This window comes from Lagopus leucura, unplaced genomic scaffold (genome assembly GCF_019238085.1).
Source record: "Lagopus leucura isolate 7727_CA_CO unplaced genomic scaffold, USGS_WTPT01 Super-Scaffold_100004, whole genome shotgun sequence".
NCBI lineage: Eukaryota > Metazoa > Chordata > Aves > Galliformes > Phasianidae > Lagopus > Lagopus leucura.
The window spans coordinates 64987598-65001616 of NW_024962264.1; the positions used below are offsets into that span (position 1 = coordinate 64987598).

Consider the following 14019-nt stretch of genomic DNA (forward strand, 5'->3'; position numbering starts at 1 on the left):
ACTACTTGTGGCTGGGAGAAACAATTCCAAATGTGTTTTTTGGAGGGGGTTTCCTAAGAAACAGAAGACCTGGCCCTGTGTAGGTCGGCAATAGTGCGTGGAAGATCTCCTCCTGCCTTTCGTGCTCCCACCCCCTCTCCCTCCTATGGGATACGGTGCAGCTGGGGGTGGGGGTAGGGCAGCCCTTTTATAAACGTGGTCTTGTGGCAAGGCGAAGTTGACAAGGGTGACAGAAGATTTGGCTCACTGCTCATACCTGGGAATGACCAGAGGGGGAATGGAATCAGTTGAAGTGTTCACGACTGAAGGCAAAGGCAGGGGCTTGAAAGCACAGAAGGAATTCTTGCCCGGAGATGTCATCTTTGCAGAGCCAGCCTACGCTGCTGTGGTTTTTGATAGGTAAGAGAAAAGGACTTGTGAAACAGAGTTCAGAAGTCATCTCAATGCAGAATTCATCTGGCTGGGTGGGTGAAAGCTTGAAAGTGTCTGGACAGCATCAAGAGGGGTGCGAAGGGAAGTTAGAAACACTTTTGTACTTATGCACTCCCAGCTTACAGTGATATCATTCCCAGGGCTCAGAGCTGTTTTCTCACTTTATATACATGGCACAATCTGTTTTCAGGATGTGAGCTTGCAAGGTGCTCGATTCTGCCTGCTTTTGCCAAATGCAATGAAAGTTGCGTGTGTTCAGTGCCGCACAAAACTGGACCCATGCTACATTCCACTGAGTTGCAGGAGTAAATGTAGTTCAGTGAGAGCAGTCTCAGACACTTTGCTGAAATCTCCAACGTATAATGTGTGATAACAGTGAGTTACACTGTGTTTTGCTCATGTGTGCCACCACCCAGAGCTGCGTGTGTAACTCCACAGGCAGCTGTCTTCAAACTGGAAGATCTACAAGTGGTGTTATTTCTCCTTAAGTAGTTTTATGTTTATAACTAGCTAAGTTAACAGAAGTTGAGTTTCTACTTTCACTCTTAGACAGGAGCAATTTGAACTTTTTGTTCATACTGATACAGCCAGAAACTGAATTTCGGTGCAGATGCCTTTTTCTTTTCTGCTGCTTATTTCAAGGGTGAACAGCACTTGATCAGCCTGTGCTGCCAGAGCAGCCTGTGGGTGCCTACTTCTGCCCTTCATATTAGTGGAAGATTGATTTAAATAGCCTGAAAGCTAAAAGACACAAAGAACCAACTTCTATGTTAACCTCCTGCGGAATAAACCTAGTGTAGAGCCTCTGATATAAATGGGATTTGTCCAGCCTTATAATGCAGTATCTGAGAATAGAATTTGTCCCAAACGTTTTAACTGAAGAGCTAGATGTCAGCTGACATTCTGGGCTTAGGAAATTTGTGAGCACTCCTTGAAGGCACCAGCTCTGAAGCTGAGTTTTGCCCCATGTTGCCAGTGGCTTTAGAGAATTAAACAGGGCAGAGCTTTGCTAGCTGAGCTTTCTCTGATTGAATCAGTTCTGCTAACAAAGTCTAGGATTCAAACAATTAAACCAAAACATTTTTGTTTCAATGCTGGTCATCCTCCCTGTTAAGTGCTGCAACTGAAGCTGATTTGTGCTCGTATATGATCTGGCAACAGCAGAGAATTGAGGATAAATGGACAGAACAAGGAATAAGATTTTTTATGTCTTTCACTCACTTTTTCCTTGCCATTATGTGGCTGGTGAATGAACATGTTTGTGAATGTATACAATTATAGGAACTTACAATTTAAGTGGTCTTTTTTTTAATGTTTAGTTCTTGAATTCTTAACCTTGTATTCAATTACAGTGGTTAGTAACAAAACCACCTCTCCTTGACGTGCCCTCTTAGCTCTCATACTTTAGTTTCATTTGTGCCACTTGCTGGATTCTGTGTTTTATTCAGACGTTCCTATGGATAATGACTTCTCTCATACACCCTATTAAAAATACTAATTTGAGCATTGAAAACATTTTGCCTTTTGTTTGCTGGTTGACTTTTTTTCTTCTACAGGAAATGTTGTGAGCATCGTGCATATAGGAGAGCAGTCCAGGCTGCAGTCAGTGTAGATTTCCAAGAGACACTGGGCGGGCAGAGCTGTGCTTCCCTCCCTCCCCAGGCTGTGTTTATTTAAGTCCCAGAGCATGAAAGTGGTTAAATAAACACATCTGTGGGACTGCAGAGCATGGGAATGGGTTCAGTCATTCTTATCTCTCTGCTGCTTCTTCACGCTCCCGTGCAATAGTAGTTGACTCTTACCCTCCCGTGGCATGTTTCATCCCTAGGTACTTCATATGTGTCAGTGGTGAAATTCCCAAACTCTCTGAGGCAGATGTTGCCAGTTAAATGTTTGCTGGTTAGTGCTCAGCAGGGGTATCCTAGCAATGTAAACATGCGTTTTGCTTGTGAAAACTGCTCTGATGTTTTTCACACACTTGTGGGGCTTTGGTTTTGAAGGTGCCTTCTACCACAGTCCAAGTGGCATGTAACTGTTGCATGTAGCTCCACTGAGCTGACTGCTCTTGAAGGATAGCCTGGATCCTTCTAGTACTCAGCATCTTAGTGTCTTGCTAAAAGCAGTGAGTATGTGAATTATGGAAAGGGAATTCAAATATGAGTGACTGGTAGCTTTAATTTTTCAGCTCAGATCTCAGCAAACAGGTAATGAGATTTTCCACAGAGCTCAACTTTCTGCATCTATTAAGGCGACCATGGAAGCACAGGAGTGCAGGGTAATTTGAAAATTTGGTCTGTACCTTGCAACGACTTTAGAAGCTCCGTTCTATGGGAAGTCTGGTCATGGTGCAGATGTTGAACCACTGAAAACCTGCATCTGGCTGTGCTGTGATTAATATGGATGGCCATAATACTGTAATGACCACACTGTGATCTTCTATGTGACTGCATGTGTTGTGGCAACAGCAGGCAAAGTGAAGGCATCTTTTCTAGATTCATTGGAGCAGCTCTTCAGAGGTACAACACTGTTTTCTTCATGTGGCAGTACCATAGGGTGGAAAGCAGCTTGTGTTTGTGCACAGGTATGAAACTGGTTTGCGACAGGAGACGATGAAGAAATGCTGGAGACCCAGAAAAGCTGATGACCATTCGAGCTGGTGAAGAACAGAAAGTGTTAAATATAGTACTTCACAGCAGAAAGTGAGGATAAATTACACTTGGACTTAAGTTATGCAGAGGCACTACTCTGCCACACAGTGGGGAAAGCCACCTGCTGGAAACTGCAGGATTACATATTGATGCAAGAAATTGCAGAAGCAGTTTTAACCTGAGGCTGTCACCAACTGCACTGCATGAATATCTGCTATTAGGAGAATGAGTTTGAGGAGGTGTTGAGAATTTTGTTTTGAAAGCAAAAGGAAAAATACCTTCTTTGAAAAAACTTTATAACCAGCCATTATACTCTGCGCAAATAAGACCAGACAATTTAAGTGGATCCTCCTACAGGGCAATGTGGAGCCTTGTCTAGCAGTTCACTTTGGGTTGTCTGAGACATCCTCTTAGGGCTGACAGGTACAAATGGGGATTTATGAGAATCAGGTCTCCTCTGGAACAACATTACAGGGCAGATGAGAGTCCCTGCAGAGCTTAAAATAACATCAGGCTCCTATGTGCAGGCAAAGTCAATCCAGCCCCAAGTGCCCATTACAGTCAATGGAGCTCAATAATGTGCATGGAAGGCTGACACCACCACAGTGAGCAGAACTGCTTTCCGGACCATACTGGGTGTTTTGACTGGAGCTCTAGTTAACACAGGGCACAGATGAGGTGTCCAAACATGTAAGCTGCATCCCACTCAGGAAACAAACCCCTGAAAGTCACTGAAGTCATTTAGGCTAACGGGGACGTGTACTTTTCAACCCAGTGAAGGTCATCTGAGCAGCAGCTTTTACATGATGCCAGAGACCTCTGATCCAACAGTACAGGAAACTCAAAGAGAAGCTAAGGTTTCTAAAGACATCAGCCACCTCATATTGAAGCTAACATGTTACTTGACACTGTGGTTTCCTGGCACTGACTAACACATCAAGCCCACTGCTTCTACCCGAACTAGAACCGCCTGATGGGAGAAATGGTGAATACTGATTGAAAGCAGGGGCAGATCTCAGTGTGATCTCCTGTGTTTTGCTATTCGGGTGTGTGAACAAACTTTCTGATTTGTGCTTGAATCAGCCTTGCTGTAATGAGCTCAAATAGCACTCAGAAAATGCCAATCAGCATCAACTTCTCTTTCCCCCAAATAGATGCAGAAAGTTGGAAATAACAGATTTTCTCAAGGAATTATTTGCCCCTTTTGGATCTTTTTACAATTTGCAAAGCCACTGTGCATGCCTGGTAAAGCATGCTTCTAAGTAAAGCATACTATCATGCTCTGCTTATGTACTAATGTTTAATCCTTCCCTCCCTCTTCGCTTTCTCCTTGAAGATCTCAGGTCTCCTTTCCTCACAGCTACCTTCAGGATGATGACATTCCCTTCACCTGGGCTCAATGTACAGTATGTGACCTTCTCATGTACGCCAGCTCTCCAGTTTATAAGAGTTATTTCCTAAAGGCCTGGGGAAGCCTGATATATTTCTGTCAACTTTCTCTTTATGAGCTTGCTCTTTAACTAGTAGGATTTGAAAGAGAGCAGTCAAAGCAAACAGTATCATGTGGTAGAAAGCTAAGATGGCTTGAAGATTTGCTTGATGAGTGATGTATGAAGTGGGACCCAAATACATTCACTTTGCCTGCTTCTTAGGCTATTCTATCATCCTCTGTATGCTGTTGTGAAGAGGGATGCCAAGACAGCCAGGAACAGAAACGGAGCAGGTGAACTTAGGTGTTTGTATCATCTGTGTGTGACATGTATCCTGTACAGAATGGAATAAACTCACTTCAAATGGCTTTTGATCATTCTACCACTTCCAGTAGCTATTCAGTGAAATCCTCCTTTATTCTTTTGCAGTTCAGCCATCTCAGCTTGCTTTTTCAAACCAGTGAATGAGGTGCTCTGGGGGCTGGGTGGGAAATGGTTGCCTGATGTTTAGGTTGTGCATGTCTCAAAGATGAGGTGAGTGTATTTCCTGCGGCAGTACTCAGCCTTCTGTCTTGGCAGGTCCTACAGATCTGAATCCATCTGAATCCAGTCCAAGCAGTCGCTAGAGCTATTAGCTTCTTTTGCTTTCACTGAGAGCTGTGCTTGTGGGAGCCGTGGTTTAGCTGACAGCACTGTCACCTCTTGCATTAGTTGGCTGGCATATTGAATCACTGCTTTTGTGACAGTAGCTATGTCCAGGAATAGCAGTGGTTGTACATCTCATCCACGTAACAGCAGAGTTCATGAGCCCCTCAGAGTCCAACTTAGCTGACACTTGGAGCAGAGGCTGAGGAAACCTGAGGCTCCTCATAGAGTCATTTAGTGAGTCAATCAGTGGCATCTGCCCCTGAGGTCAGTTCTAAATCCCTGACCTGGCAAGACTGAGATGGGCTGAAGAAATCACTGTGCTAATGAAGATCTTGCTTTTGGCCAGGATTAAGAAAAAAAAAATAGACAGACTCACAGTTTCCACCACATGAACACACAGAGGTGGTGGATGAGTGGCTGGAGATCACCCCAGGGACTGCAGTGTACATTGACACAGCACTGACACAGACAAGGTCTTATAAACCAATGTTTTCCACAGGCTGAGAGACTTGGGTTTAACTCCGTGTCCTTGGAGGATCTTAACTATTGCAGAGGTGACTGCAGGAGATACTGTGGACCACTGCAAGTCTTTGGTGTTGTCTACCTGCAAACATACTGAAGGAGTCTCCTTCTCTGGAGATGTTCAAGACCTGCCTGGATGCCCACCTGTGCGACCTGGTGTAGGGAACCTGCTTTGGCAGGGGGATTGGACTCGATGATCTCTGGAGGTCCCTTCTAACCCCTACAATTCTGTGATTCTGTGATTCTGTGATACAGGTATCAGAACCTGTCATAATGTTCATTCCTGGGCCAAAGGGCGACCCAGTTTTCCATCCCCATTTGGGGCATTTGGCTCTCTGGAAGGACAGGAGCTTGTAGGACTCTTGGGTAATTTAAGGGCTTGCAGTCAGACTTGCAGTCAGTGCTGAGTGCTGTTTGTTGAAGATTTAGGCAATTGATCTCAAATATTCGTGTCTTTCCATTTTTTTTATAGCACCAACAGTTAAGCACAGGCCTTTGAAGGCCTGGTGTATTATTAATACATCCAGTCTTCTTTTTTCTTTTTTTTTTTTTCCAACCGTTTCTGAGGATCCCATGAGAGTTTTGTGAAAAACAAGGTATTTTTTATGCCTGTCAACCTACTCAGACTACTGAATAATTCTATCTGCAGCCAGCATTTTGTTGGGTTTTTTTGTTTGCTTCTGGGGGAGCTGGGAAGATGAACTGCTTCAGAACTGGTGTTCTGCTGCACTGTATTCACACCCACCCTACTATTCCTCAGTGCAGGGAAGCTTCTTTAGCTTCCCATTCACTTTCTCTCTGCCTTCAAAACAGGCAAGCAGCAGAAGGGTGCCCCATTCCCTGTGTGAGATATCTCTCTGTGCTTCACTGCACAACACAACCATGTGGGTTTTATCAGCTCTCTGTCTCTCCTTTGCCTTACAAGGAATGTAATCTCTCTTGCACCTCTGCCCCCCTGACTTGACAGCTGACAGAGCGCAGTGTTGCATTTTTCACCACCTCCCAGCTATTCATCTGCATTAATAGAGCTGGCTGCATCCCCCTCCATGTACATGCACTCCCTCTTTCTCCATGCTGACTGCTTGCCTTGCACTGGGCTCGCTCCCCTGAACCAGCACTGCTTGCTGTCATTTTCCAAACCTCATTTTTGCACGTGGTGTTGCCTGTTGCAAATCAACCTGCTTTGTATCAGTGAGCCTCTCCATCCTGCCTGAGCCAACACACAGGGTGGGTGGTTCCAGTAGCTCAGGCAGTAGTGCCAGAGGAATGAAAAAGCATTTAAATGTACTGGGATAGAAATAAACATGCACACGTGTTTTTATATATATATGTGTATTTATGTAGGGGAAGAGGCAAGACAGTCCTGTGACTATGGGAGTGATTCCTACTTGTGGCACAGTCTTTTCTTGTGACTGTCGACTCATTTTTTTCTTCCCCATGCCTGTTTCCTTGCTGTGGGCAATGATCATGTTCTGTGGGGTCAGTGAGATTTCTGCAATGAGGAGATCTTCCCCCAAACACAGCGTTGTCTGAGCAGTAGGAATTTTAATTCCCTCATGCTGTTGAGCCTGGCTGGAAGCAGAGGAGCGTGCAGCTGCCTGGAGAAGAAAACTGCTGGGGAAAAAAAGCCTGCTGGTGCAGCAATGCCAAAATCCCAAAAGGTCTCCCTCTCCTCCCCATTGAAATGGGCCACACAAGTAAGCAACTGCACACGTGAGACAAGGCACATGGGGTCCAAGACCCTGGGCACTCCTGGAAGGTGGATATCAAATTGGGCTTCATCAGTATCCTCTGATATATTCCTCACCCTTGGTTATAGTTATGTATATGCAATGGTAGGATGCTTTTTGGAAATCTTTTTCTGAAGTCCCCAAAGAGAAAACATGCTTTTGAAAGCTGTTTCCCTGCTGTGCTCATCCAGCTCACAGTAAACCACAGAGTGAGGAACAGGAATAGCTGGTGAGCACCACTTAGTGCTGCTGGCACCAGAGATACATCAGACCTTTAGACTGGAAGGAGGAATTTGCACTGGTAGCCTGTCTGCTGGACAGCTTTAAGTGACCTAAAGAGCACGGTGCTAAAGCTAATGTCAGAGTAAACAGAGCAGAGCACATCCCCACATCAGGGACTGCCCTTGTTACTTCGCTGTTTAACAGCATCCCCATGGGTGCCATATGTTGAAACAAGCACTAAATCATCAGTATTCTCAGCTCAGCACCATATTGCCCTTTTGAATATAAAAACCCTCTTGGATTTATTAATAAAATCTTACAGTGTTCATAAGCACAATTACAGCTCCTAAACTTGGTATTACAGTCAGTCTGCCCCATGTCCTATCCCAGATGGTGCTATATGAGCACTTCGGAGGTCAGCTTTCTTCTGTCCTTAACTGTTTGGTGTTGTTTGTCTGTCCCTGAGGCAGCTGAAATTCCATTCAAGCTGGGCAGTTGTGCTTGGGGTTGGCTGAATGGGTTCCTCAGCCCTTCGTCCATCCTAAGCATCTTTCTGGAATCCTTGGGATCAGGAGAGCCCCAAAGTCACCCAGCCTGGTGTCACCTGGTGTTAGACAGCCGAGATACATGCTGTGTCTGATGAAGGGAGGAGAAGACATACAAGAGAAGACTTCATGATGAGGAGATCTACCTTGAAGGAGGATATTTTCTTGGCTTTCTTATGTCATTTCCAACATAATACCAAATGCAGGTCTGCCAACACAGATGCAGTTTAGGTCCAGAGGCAGAAAGAAGTGTCAAGCAAAGCTGCTTTTACTTCATAGAAAAATAACTTTGTTTCAAGCAGCACAAATGCAGGGTTTCCCTATATAACCACCTCTATCCATCAGTCTTCTTTACTGTGGTACACCTCCAGTCTGCTGATTATCAGAGCATTTCTTGTGTGTATTTTTATCCCTACAGTATGACTGTGCCTAAATAAATATTGAGATAGCAGCCAGGACCACACAGAATCATACTCACCCCTCTCAACCATTTTCTCCTAAGTCTGTCAGGTGTTGTGGTGGTCACTGCTCCTTTTTTTGCTCCAGGCCCTACACAGAACCCCTCTGGAGGGGTTTCAATTCAGCCAAATTCGGAGGCTTTGCAAGCAGGTGAAGCACTGGCTGGCTCATTGCCTTGACATTGCTCTTATTCTACTGAGTGACAGACCCATTAGACGTCTGCTTTCTGCTCAGCATGGGCCAGACGGAAAACAAAACCAGACTGAAAATCCTGTTAACAGCAGTGGTGCTGAGAAGGAGCAGACAAACTGCAGGAAAGAGGGCTGAGAGCTGGGGAATGGTTTATTGCTTTCCTCCTTTAAACAAAATATTTTTCTCTTTGACATAGCCAAATAGGGAAGCAACAGCATCAGACAAGTGTATGAGGATTAAGCTAGGTGGGATGTTTGTCCATCCTCCCAGAATGTCTGAGGTTCCATCACAGTGTGTAGGAGGAGCCCATGGACAGAAAGCTGAAAGGACCCTTGCCTGAAGGAGTGTAGCCATTACCCTAAGTTTCCAGATGACACCAAGTTTAGAGGAAGAGTCAGTCTGCCTGAGGGTAGGAAGGCCCTCCAGGGGGATCTGGATAGGCTGGATCACTCGGCTGAGGCCAGCTGTATGAAGTTCAAAAAGACCAAGTGCTGGGTCCTGCCCTTTGGTCACAACAGCCCCATGGAATGCTACAGGCTTGGGGCAGAGTGGCTGGAAGGCTGTGCAAAGGAAAGCAACCTGAGAGTGCTGGTTGACAGCTGTCTGAACATGAGCCAGCAGTGTATCCAGCTGGCCAAGAAGGTTAATGGTATGCTGTTTTGTATCAGAAGTAGCATAGCCAGCCAGAGCAGGGATGTGATTGTCCCCTGGTATATGGTCCTGGTAAGGCCACATCTCAAGTTTAGTTCAGTTTTGGGCCCCTCACTACTGAGAGATGTGTGTCCATAGAAAGGCAGTGAAGCTGTGAGAGATCTGGAGTACAAGTCTTATGGGGAGCAGCTGATGGAACTGGGATGGTTCAGTCTGCAGAAGAGAAAGCTCAGGAGAGATATTATTGCTCTCTGTAATTCCCTGAAAGTAGATTGTGACGAGGTGGGGGTCGGCCTTTTCTCTCAGGTAACAGCAATAGGGTGAGAGGTACTGGCCTCAAGTAGTGCCAGGGGAGGTTCAGGTTGGTTATTAGAAAACATTTATTCTCTGAAAGAGTGGTAATGCATTTGCACAGGCTGCCCATGGAGATGGTGGAGTCACTGCTCCTGGAGGAGTTCAAGAACCTGTGTAGATGTGGCACTGAGGGACATGGGTTAGTGGGCATGGTGGGGATGGGTTGGAGTTGCACTCAGTGATCTTATCAGTCTGTTCCAATCTTAATGATTCTACGACTCTATGATTCTATCACTGAGGCATAAGCCTACTTTCTGTCTTTCCAGCCTGACACACGTAGTCTGCCACACCTGCTTCAAACGGCAGGAGAAGCTCCATCGCTGCGGCCAGTGCAAGTTCGCCTACTACTGTGACCGAACCTGCCAGAGAGATGCCTGGCTGAACCACAAAAATGAGTGCTCTGCCATCAAGAAGCACGGCAAGGCACCCACCGAGAACATCAGGTGAGAGTGGCTCCCGAGGACTTGAGCCCACAGCCTGGCTGTCTGGTGCACCACCGGGCGGGGGAATGATGGGAGAGGATAGGAAATCCCTCTGGGTGTCCTGAGTTAGATGTGTGATGGTGGGAACTGCTTTGGGGAAGGCCACAAACATCCCTGAGCTCATAGGCTGGGGTTTGGAGGAATGCCCAGTGTGAGGGGGTTGTGCTCCTGCTTTTGTTTGGTGCTAGACACCCAAAACCCTACAGCAGCAGAATGAGAAAAGCCACCTTTCACAGTTTCAGTGGGAAAAGCAGGGATGCTCCAGTATCTACTGATTTTATGTCCTGGCTCCATAGTAACAAAATGATAGGAGTCCCCACAGAAATAGAAGAAGCTGTCCAGGGCTGGGGTTCTGTATGACTTCTCCAGATAAGAACATAGATGCCATGGGAAACCCCTGTGTCTTCCTTCCCTTCAAAACTCCTGGATGGGGACTAGCCATAAGCCAGCTGATGCTGAACTTGTCTCGTATGGCCTGGCTGCACACAGTGTCCCACTGATGAATGAATTTTGGTGGCCCTTCAGTCCCTGTCCTTGTGCTGGGTGGAAGAGCATGAGAACCTGAGTAGACGAGCACCAGGGTCTGGCGTTGCATGGTGCTAGCACCTTGGGATCTCTCCTGGCCAGGCTGGCAGCCCGCATCCTGTGGAGGATAGAGAGAGAAGGCAGTGGGCTGTCGGAGAACTGCCTGGTGTCTATTGATGACCTGCAAAACCACGTGGAGAACTTCGATGAGGAGGAGAAGAAGGACCTCCGTATCGATGTGGAAAGCTTCTTGGAGTTCTGGCCAGCCCAGAGCCAGCAGTTTGGCATGCAGTACATCTCCCACATATTTGGAGTGGTATGTCAAAGGGGTGAGAAAGCAAAGGGGCTTCTTTTAATGCTGTGGATTATGCCAGGTGCCCAAGGGAAGTCTCAAACCAAAATGAATGAGTTGAGGATTCCTGATTTCATCCTTGAGATGGCCAAGACAAGCATTTTCTGCAGGTGATTTGAATACTGCTGCATTTGCCATACACATCGCTTCTGCACTGACATAGAGAAATCTGAGACACAGCCAGGAAAAGGTCTGCAGTCTGTCTAAGCATGCAGGCAAATGGCTCTCTCAATCTCAGGTGCTGCGTGGTCACCACAAGTCCAATTGGGCATCACTCTGCACCTGGAGCTAAGAAAAAATGTATAAACATATTTTTAGTAAACATATTTCAAACAGAATATATGAGAATGTAGCAGATCTATTTTAGTTTACGCATTATTCTGTTACAATATTACATGTTACATTTTTTTAATATATATTTACATATATATACACATAATAGGTAAAGTATACTGAAAAGATTTCATAATACCCTTTCCTAAAATGTTAACTACAAATTTTTGTGGTGCAGAAAGTCCTTGAGGCTGAGCAGCTCTGCCCCCAGCCCTGCTGTGAGTCAGTGCATGTCAGGCTTCGTTAACCCCATGGAACATCAACTTCCCCCAGGGACACACAGCATCCCAGCAGAGCAAATCCACTGCGCACAGGGAGCCATCCATACAAGAGACCAGCGCACCTTCACCAACTATCATTTCTAGAATTACCTCCTACAATAATCTTGTAGGCACTTCTCCTTTCTCCTTAAAGTTTGGAGGTGGGATACCAAGCTGTGCCTCTTCTAAACAATCAGAAGCAGCTGAGAAATCCTGAATGTAACTGAATTCAACTTTTTCTCCTTTCGTGCTTCTTCCTGCCTGTGTTTTTGGGACTAGATCAACTGCAATGCCTTTACCCTCAGTGACCAAAGAGGACTGCAAGCTGTTGGTGTGGGAATCTTCCCCAACCTCTGCCAGGCCAACCACGACTGCTGGCCCAACTGTACTGTCATCTTCAACAATGGCAAGTGAGTGCAGTGCGTTGCTTTCCTCAAGCACAGTGGGGACCTATCCTTGCAGCCGATGCACATAACAGATTGCTAACCTCAGAGTGTCAGATCCCTGTCCCAGAAAATCGATGCTCATTTCCTTCTCTAGTGCAGCAACAAAAAGTTATGGTTTTCTTTTTAAAGAAGAGCTATTTTTTTCTCTTGTTATTTAAAAAAATGCTGTCTGATAGACCAAACAAATACACAGAGCTTTTCAGCAGGGTTTGACCTCAAATCCAATGAACCAGCAAGTAAATTTCCCTTGTGAGTTTTGAAATCATACTCAAAATAGACAGATAGGGTGGCAAGTAGATACCTAGATAGCTTCAATTAAGGCTTCATAAGCAGTTAAGGAGTACTTACAGTTAATGAATTATTCAAGATTAAATTGAGTCCACAGTCCAGGAGTTTCTCATAACTGAAGCTTGCAATCAGCCATGTATCACTATCACTGATGTGTTTATGGCCATCCTTAACACAAATGCTGATCTCTTTGGGAGCTTGCAGTCTCTATTAATTACTGATAAACTCTTTAGCAATGGATTCTTAATGAGAAATGTGACTGTTATCTGTAAACAGAGTCACATGCAAGAGCTGGATGCCCTAAAGTGCTATGCCTTCCGATTTCCCACCCGAATCCTGCAAGAAAATATCTGCAGGATGTGTGAGATAAGAAGAGGTTGAAAGGCACAGTGGGATTGCAGGAATGTCCCAGCAGAGCAGGCAGTGGAGGCAGCTGCTCTCAGTGCCTAGCTGCTGGAGGGATGCTCTGCCCTCCAACTCCTCCTAAGCCAGGAGGAGCCTAAACTGATGCTGATCCAGCAAGCAGCATTATGTGCAAGACATTAACTGAAGGAAACTGCTTGCCAAAACCTCCACAGCCTCGGTGTTTTATCAATGTTTTCTGCTCAATCTTAAGATTTTATACATTCCTATGTTCAGCAAATATCAGTGCTGAGCCTAAGGTAAGCCCACAGCCTCCTCTCCTTTAACGCATTGCTTGTGCACTCCAGTTCTCACTGCCAGTTTTACCTGCTAAAATGATACCAGTATTATCAAGCAGCTGGGGAATAAGCAAAGAGAAAAAGATAAGTGCTTTAGGATGGTTACCTTTGTGATCCAGAGCCAGCTGGAGCCTGAGCTCTATAGCCAGTTGCTATAGGTCACATACAGGGTGACAAGGAGCCTCTCAGACCAGCCTGGGTGCTGGAGAAGGTAGCTGGAAGGGGTAGTAGCCCCCAAACCTGAGATTCTGGGTGGTAAGTAGAGGAATGACATTTTGCTTGTGTGGCAGCCTGATGAATTTCCTGCACGAATCCTCTTGCTGGCTTTAAACCATGACCATGACTATAAATCTGCTTACATTAGCTAATTGGCCAGGTAAATTATCCAGGTTTCTTTTCTAGGAAAACTGGAGATAAGAGCAGCTACTGTTGCAGGAACTGAGCTCTCAGCACTCGAGGCACAATGCTGGGCTTGAGGACCCACTAAACTCATTACAGAGCATGGTTGCTGATATCCCAGTCTAATTCCCATTTCAAGCTGCATTTTGGAGAGCATGACTACTGATGTCAGAGAGATGTTTCTGGTCAGCACAAAACCAGCCCTGCAAAATGTCAGCAGAGCATTTTACTCATCCACTGGCTGACAGCGCTCTTAAAATCACAGTGTCAGGACAGCTGTCCCTGAAGCCACTGCAAGCCAGTGATGCGTGATTTGGTAGCTGTACAGGGACAGCAGAGCTCTTTGTACCTTTATGCTGACTGTTATGTGACAGGCATCGGGAGCTCCAGTGCCCCCAAC

At 45.7% G+C, this 14019-nt stretch overlaps 1 protein-coding gene across 2 annotated transcripts in view; it reads left to right on the top strand.

Annotated features, from left to right (window-relative positions):
• SMYD1 (SET and MYND domain containing 1) overlaps window positions 1–14019 on the top strand; it is a 26236-nt gene continuing 12217 nt past the window's right edge. For both annotated transcript variants that reach the window (XM_042871626.1, XM_042871627.1), the window contains exons 1-4: window positions 1–399; window positions 10100–10276; window positions 10943–11156; window positions 12065–12195. In XM_042871626.1, the coding sequence (XP_042727560.1) occupies window positions 263–399; window positions 10100–10276; window positions 10943–11156; window positions 12065–12195 (659 nt within the window). In that variant the 5' untranslated portion in view covers window positions 1–262. The remainder of the gene's footprint in view (window positions 400–10099; window positions 10277–10942; window positions 11157–12064; window positions 12196–14019) is intronic.